Here is a 7500-nt window from a genome sequence, read left to right on the forward strand (position 1 = left end):
TCCCTCTCTCTCCCTCCCTCTCTCTCCCTCTCTCTCTCTCCCTCCCTCTCCAACCCTCACTCTCTCCCTGTCTCTCTCCCTCCCTCCCTCCCTCCCTCCCTCCCTCTCTCCCTCTCTCTCTCTCCCTCCCTCTCCAACCCTCACTCTCTCCCTGTCTCTCTCCCTCCCTCCCTCCCTCTCCCTCCCTCTCTCCCTCCCTCCCTCTCCCTCCCTCCCTCTCTCTCTCTCCCTTGATTGCAGTGGTTTGAAAAGGTCAACGACAAACTAGGTCAAAGTTAAAATAACTGTGGACCTTTACTGCAGGTCACCCCCCCTCTCTCTGTCTATCTCTCACTCTTTCTCCCTCTCTCTCTCTCTCCCTCTGTCTCTCCTTCTCTCTCTCTATCTCTCTCCCTCTCTCTCTCTCTCTATCCCTCTCTCTCTCTCTCTCTCTCTATCACTCTCTATCTCTCTCTCTCCCTCTCTATCCCTCTCTCTCTCTATCTCTCTCTCTCCATTTCAACTCTGTCACTATCTGATCTTGAACCGTCAGTAAAAAGTTAAAACACAGAAAAAATCTCTTTAAACCTGCAGTGTGTAGAATTCTGGGTTTTATTTCCAAGCAGATTTTGTAGAAAGTAATTATAATATCCATAAATACATTTAATTTAGTGCATAATAGCTGAATTTTTTTTTTTTAGATTATTATTTTTTCCCTTAGAAAGGGTCTCATATGTCCATATTTCTGCATATCTTGGACCAAGACCTAGTGCCGCCATCTTGAAAGTGTCATAGTTGGAATGTCATCAGGTGCATTGTTTAGAAATTAGAATTGTTCTTGTCCTTGAAGGCCACTGTAGCTTCTGTTATTATTCTAAAGGGTTGGGGTTACCCAGGGAGCGTTGCATTCTAGAACTTTGTAGAACTTTCTTGATGATGTCATATTACACACTGCACCTTTAAACTAAAAGCTGATCATGAGTAGGGCCTGACTGTTCTACACACGTCAGTAATGTCTTTAAATCAAATCAAAATCAGTTTTATTTGTATAGCCCAAAATCACAAATACATTTGTCTCAGTGGGCTTTACATTCCATACAATATGATACAATATGACACCCTGCCCTTACACCCTTAGCTCGGCTGAGAAAAAAACTCCCAGTAAAAAACCCTTTACCGGGATTTAAAAAAAAAAAATTGAAGAAATCTCAGGGAGAGTGGACAGAGTAAGGGATCCCTCTCCCAGGACGGACATACTGCAATAGATGTCATAAGTAGAGAAAATCACGAAGGAATTTGATCATTGACCAGGTGATTACATGGTAATACTAAAGTAAAGTGCGAATAGTGTGGATGCAGGACGACTTCAGATGCAGTTGATGACGTGTCTCATGGCCTGTTGACTTTGTGTGTGTCAGAGTCGTTTGTTTTTTTATGTTATTTGTTTAAGCTTTCATTTCTATAGGTAAATCCTATTGAGACCGGATACTCTCTATCAAGGGAGACCTGTTCCCATTCCCACGTTACCATTCACACACACATTCACACACCGATAGCAGCAGCTAACTATCGACATTCACACGAGGCAAGGTGGGTGAAGTGTCTTGCCCAAAGACACAACAACTATGACACAGGTGGCAGGGCGGGGATCGAACCGCCAACCCTTTGATCATCAGCCGACCCGCTCTACCACCTGAGACACAGTCGCCCCTACTGCTTTGTGTGTCTAAACAAAGCAAATATTAACGAGTTAATCTTTACTATACGGAAGAGCAGAGGCACTCACTCACTGTGTCATGTTCACAAGTAAGGGTGGAATCACATTACAGGTAACAGGTTTGTATCTGTCAGTGTGTGTGTGTGTGTGTGTGTGTGTGTGTGTGTGTGTGTGTGTGTGTGTGTGTGTGTGTGTGTGCGTGTGTCAATTCTGTCAATACTGAGGCAACAGCTATTTGTACAAACTACATCCTCTAAAGTAGATCACATTACCCCAGTTCTGAGGTCTTTACACTGGCTTCCTGTCACTCAAAAGAATTGATTTCAAAATACTGATGTTGGTTTATAAAGCACTAAATGGTTTAGGGCCAAAATACATTACTGATATGCTGATACGTTATGAACCGTCCAGAGCCCTTAGGTCGTCTGGGACAGGTCTACTTACAGTCCCCAGAGTTAGGACTAAACGAGGAGAAGCAGCTTTTAGTTATTATGCACCAAAAATCTGGAACAAACTCCCAGAGAACTTGAGGTCTGCTGCAACTCTCAGTTCTTTTAAATCGAGTCTGAAGACTTTTTTGTTTCCATTTTAACCTGCAATTTTTATTTTATTCGCTTCTTTTATTCGCTTTTAAATGTTTTATAATGTGTTTTATGTATTCTAATCTTGCCCCTGTAAAGCACTTTGAGTGGCCTTGTGTCTGAATTGTGCTATATAAATAAACTTGCCTTGCCTTGCCTTACATCAGTTGTGTTCAAACAAGAAACTCACTACTACACCTGCAATACACACACGGACTCACACACACACACACACACAGGGACACTCACACACACGCTGTTAATCTGTCATCTAGGATCAATAGACAGAAAGTAAATCAGTGACTTGTAGGCCTTTCACACCGCCGCAAAATCGGAGCTAGTTCTGGGCTTGTTCGGAGTTAGAGCCAGTGTTTTGGTTTCACACCGCCAGAGAGCCTGCTCCGGGCCGTAAAAACCGGGGGAACTCATACCCCAGGATTGAGCAGGGTTTGATAAGAACTGCTTGCGCGAACGGTTGGGGGAGGGATTATCCTGACCAACCAGAGCAACTCAAACCTCATGCCCGCCATATTTAAAAACACCGCTACTACGAGACGTAAACATAACATAATTACCGAACGTAGCGATCAAATTGACCGGCGAGAATACGCTGTATGGGTCCTGTTTGGTTAAGAAAGCAAAGCGAGAGCCAACAAGTGTAAAAATAAGACGTATTCGCCGCTGTTGTTGTGCTTAAAGCTAGCGGTAGCTTTAGCGTTAGCCACAAGAGCAGCGGCGTCGGGTGACGTACACACACGTTTACAGTGACGTCATGACGTTGCTCTCTTGCCGGCTCCATGGCTGTCTCCGGTCGATGTGAAACCAACCGGTTCATAACTGGGATAAGGCTGTAACCAGTTTTGAACTGACCCCAACACCAGCCTGGAACTGACTCTTGGTTCATTTTGGTGTGAAAGGCCTATTGGAGCCTCTTTCATTTATATAGAAAAAAAAATCTTTGCCTCACTCACTCACACACACACACTCCAAATAACTTTACATAGTTTTGCTTCTCATTTACACACACACACACACACACACACTTCAGCTGAATGTCAAATGTCCATTTCCATAGTAATGATTAACCAAAGTGCACTGAGGTCAGGTGCTTTACTGGAGGAAGGATTTTTCTGAGACAATACGTTGTATTTTAAAGATCAGCCATTTATAAAGTCTTCAACATTAAACGTATAAAACACAAAAGTGATTGTTTGTCACATGATTTGAAAAAGTGTAAGTTCAATACTTACAGTGAAATTCAATACTTTTAAGGCCTTATTTTGAGAAATATCAAATTCAATGTTTTTCAGAGACAGACAGACAGACAGACAGGCAGACAGACTGACACACACAAAGACAGACAGACAGACACACAGACAGACACACACACAGGCAGACACACAAAGACAGACAGACAGACTGACACACACAAAGACAGACAGACAGACAGACAGACAGACAGACAGAGAGACAGACAGACAGACAGAACGCCTCTTAGCACACAGTGGACTGGAGCAGGGGGGGTCTACTAAAACGATTTTAAGTTTCTGCTTGAAGGCAGACTGTGAAGTAAGTCTGGCCTTCGTTGCAGTGGTCGCGGGTTCAAATCCGACCCGTGGACCTTTACTGCAGGTCATCCCCCCCCCTCTCTCTCTCTCTCTCTCTCTCTCTCTCTCTCTCTCTCTAAATAAACAAAAAAAAAACAAGTGTAAGTTTAGCAGAGCGTGTGAAGGATGCTTTGTCACGGAAGAGAAAGGCCAATCTGGCTTTCACTTTAGTCTGAATATTATTAACATGGACGGAGGATGAAAGGGAAGAGTCCAGCCAAAGCCCTATAGGTATTTATAGGACAAACTGCAGTTCGGAGTTGTCAGCGCAAAGGATCTATCTTGGGGGGGCTGGAAGTGTTGTTTTATCGATCAAAAAGTAAACTATGCATTTAGTCTTTTTAGAGTTGAGCCGTGGGTGGAGGTTGTGGAAAGAGTCTGTCTGTCTGTCTGTCTGTCTGTCTGTCTGTCTGTCTGTCTGTCTGTCTGTCTGTCTGTCTGTCTGTCTGTCTGTCTGTCTGTCTGTCTGTCTGTCTGTGAGGCGTACAGGGTAGTGTCATCAGCATAAAGGTGGACCCTGGAGCTGCCTGCTGCCTTGGCCACATGCCAGGCCCCTCCCTCTGGAAGGTCAATATTAATGTAGATATAAGGAGAAGGAACTCTCCACAACTCTCCTCTCCACACCCTGGAATATTAACCTGTTCTTTCTGGAGGTGTGTGGTTACGGGGCTGGGCTGTTGACATGACAATTATCCTAACTGACATCCAGTGAAGCATTAAACAGACACACGTATGTTGTCGCTCTATATCAGCGCTGCTGTGATTCGGTCGTAGAAACACAGCAGTCCGACAAATAGTCCGACAACAGCAGTCAGAGCGGAGCACGTTGCTAGGCAACGTGTCAACAACTTGACGGGAGCTTGTCCTGCAGTGTTTACTCTGGTCACATTAACCACGGCGGCCCGATGTCCCGTAAAAATCACCAAAGAAAAGGAACGGCGGATCTTAATCTAGTTGGTAATAAGGTCCGCTGCCCAATCCAAACCCCCACGCTTCATTTCCCAGAGTTTATGAGTGTATTTCTGCCCGGGGGAAGTAACGTTATACAATGAGGTGGGAAAGCTAGGCTAGGCTAAAGCTATGTAGCGTCCGGAGTGTGTGTGTGTGTGTGTGTGTGTGTGTGTGTGTGTGTGTGTGTGTGTGTGTGTGTGTGTGTGTGTGTGTGTGTGTGTGTGTGTGTGTGTGTGTGTGTGTGTGTGTGTGTGTGTGTGTGTGTGTGTGGCAGCGATGCCCTCTCAAAGGGGGAGACTCGCCACAGCCAGTCACACACACACACACAAGTGAAGCTCCGGCTCGTCAGTGAGCGGACTGATTTTGTCAGTTTGGTGAACAGTCCCTGAACAGTCAGAGTGATGTTGGACGCTCATATCAGCGCTGCTTCAGAACGCATGGAATGTCTCTCGTCCAATCAGAACAAACTGCTGTATAAAGCCTTTTATATTGATCTAGTATGACATCACCTGTCCTTGTCTTGTTCCAAATGTTTCTCTTGTTATTTCTGAGTGTTTTTTTTTACTATTTTGAACTTAAATTGCTTGTTTGTGTTTTGTGTGTGTAATGCACCTTCAGTTGACACTCCTGGTCTGGTTGTATAGGTTACTGTACATTCACAATAAAGACTTATCTTATCATATCAACCTTTGATCTGTACATTCATCTTGTCAACCTTTCCCTGTTCGGTTAGTGAAGTGTGGCTTTGACAACAGCTAGAAAACTATGGACACCCTGGAAATACAGACTGGCTGCTAGACAAGACACATTTCACCATTGGAGCTCTTTAAAGGAAAACTTCACCCATATGGAACCAGCGTTCTATCATTATAAAATCACTACTATAATATAATGAATGAGGTTTTTCTTCCCTCAGTCTTCCCTTGGCCCAGCTGTCCTGTTAATCCTAACCCTACATTTTACCATGTGTGATCTGTCTGTCTGTCTGTCTGCCTGCCTGTCTCCCTCCCTGTTTCTCTCTCTACCTGTCTGTCTCTCTCCCTGTCTGTCTGTCTCTCTCCCTGTCTCTCTCCCTCCCTGTCTCTCTGCCTGCCTGTCTCTCTCCCTCCCTCTCTCCCTCCCTCTTTCCCTCCCTCCCTGCCTGTCTCTCTGTGTACCTGTCTGTCTCACCTGGTTGATGACGTAGACTCCATAGTCCAGCTGTTGTCTCTGCAGTATTGGATGCAGGTAGTACAGCCAGTATCTGTCTGTCTCTCTCCCTCCCTGTCTCTCTGTGTACCCGTCTGTCTCCCTCCCTCCCTCCCTGCCTGCCTGTCTGTCTGTGTACCTGTCTGTCTCCCTCTCTCCCTCCCTGTCTCTCTGTGTACCCGTCTGTCTCCCTCCCTCCCTCCCTCCCTGCCTGTCTCTCTGTGTACCTGTCTGTCTCACCTGGTTGATGACGTAGACTCCATAGTCCAGCTGTTGTCTCTGCAGTATTGGATGCAGGTAGTAGAGCCAGTATCTGTCTGTCTCTCTCTCCCTGTCTGTCTCTCTCCCTCCCTGTCTCTCTGTGTACCCGTCTGTCTCCCTCCCTCCCTCCCTGCCTGTCTGTCTCACCTGGTTGATGACGTAGACTCCATAGTCCAGCTGTTGTCTCTGCAGTATTGGATGGAGGTAGTACAGCCAGTACCTCAGGTGTTCCTCTCGGTTTCTGAAGGGGATTATGACGGCGACCTTCTGCAGCGCGACACAGCCTGTGGGTCTGCAGCGGCCGCCGGGCTGGATGGACGGGTTGTCCTTCTGCACCTTCTCCAGGCTGACTGGGAGGTTAAACTCCACGCGCAGAGGGCCCACTGGGGGGGGGGGGAGAGAGAGAGAGACATTAACTCTACACGCAGAGGGCCCACTGGGGGGGGGGGGGGGGGGAGAGAGAGAGAGACATTAACTCTACACGCAGAGGGCCCACTGGGGGGGGGGGGGAGAGAGAGAGAGAGAGACATTAACTCTACACGCAGAGGGCCCACGGGGGGGGGGGGGAGAGAGAGAGAGACATTAACTCCACGCGCAGAGGGCCCACTGGGGGGGGGGGAGAGAGAGAGAGACATTAACTCCACGCGCAGAGGGCCCACTGGGGGGGGGGGGGAGAGAGACATTACTGACTGGAGAGAGGGAGAGAGAGACATTAACTCTACACGCAGAGGGCCCACGGGGGGGGGGGGGGGGGAGAGACATTACTGACTGGGGAGAGAGAGAGAGAGACATTAACTCCACGCGCAGAGGGCCCACTGGGGGGGGGGGGGGGGGCGAGAGAGAGAGAGAGAGACATTAACTCTACACGCAGAGGGCCCACGGGGGGGGGGGGGCGAGAGAGAGAGAGAGAGACATTAACTCTACACGCAGAGGGCCCACTGGGGGGGGGGGGAGAGAGAGAGAGACATTAACTCCACGCGCAGAGGGCCCACTGAGGGGGGGCGAGAGAGAGAGAGACATTAACTCTACACGCGGGGGGCCCACTGGGGGGGGGGGGGGGAGAGAGAGACATTACTGACTGGAGAGAGAGAGAGAGAGACATTAACTCCACGCGCAGAGGGCCCACTGGGGGGGCGGGGGGGGGGGGGGGGGAGAGAGAGAGAGAGACATTAACTCTACACGCAGAGGGCCCACTGGGGGGGGGGAGAGAGAGAGA

The 7500-nt window shown here is 48.0% G+C and overlaps 1 protein-coding gene across 2 annotated transcripts in view; it reads right to left on the minus strand.

The window, feature by feature from the left end:
- Positions 1-7500, minus strand: part of b4galt1l (DP-Gal:betaGlcNAc beta 1,4- galactosyltransferase, polypeptide 1, like) — a 50418-nt gene that overhangs the window by 32416 nt on the left and 10502 nt on the right. For both annotated transcript variants that reach the window (XM_080054935.1, XM_080054936.1), the window contains exon 3: positions 6432-6667. In XM_080054935.1, the coding sequence (XP_079911061.1) occupies positions 6432-6667 (236 nt within the window). The remainder of the gene's footprint in view (positions 1-6431; positions 6668-7500) is intronic.

The sequence above is a fragment of the Ammodytes marinus genome (assembly GCF_949987685.1).
Source record: "Ammodytes marinus genome assembly, contig: scaffold_128, whole genome shotgun sequence".
NCBI lineage: Eukaryota > Metazoa > Chordata > Actinopteri > Uranoscopiformes > Ammodytidae > Ammodytes > Ammodytes marinus.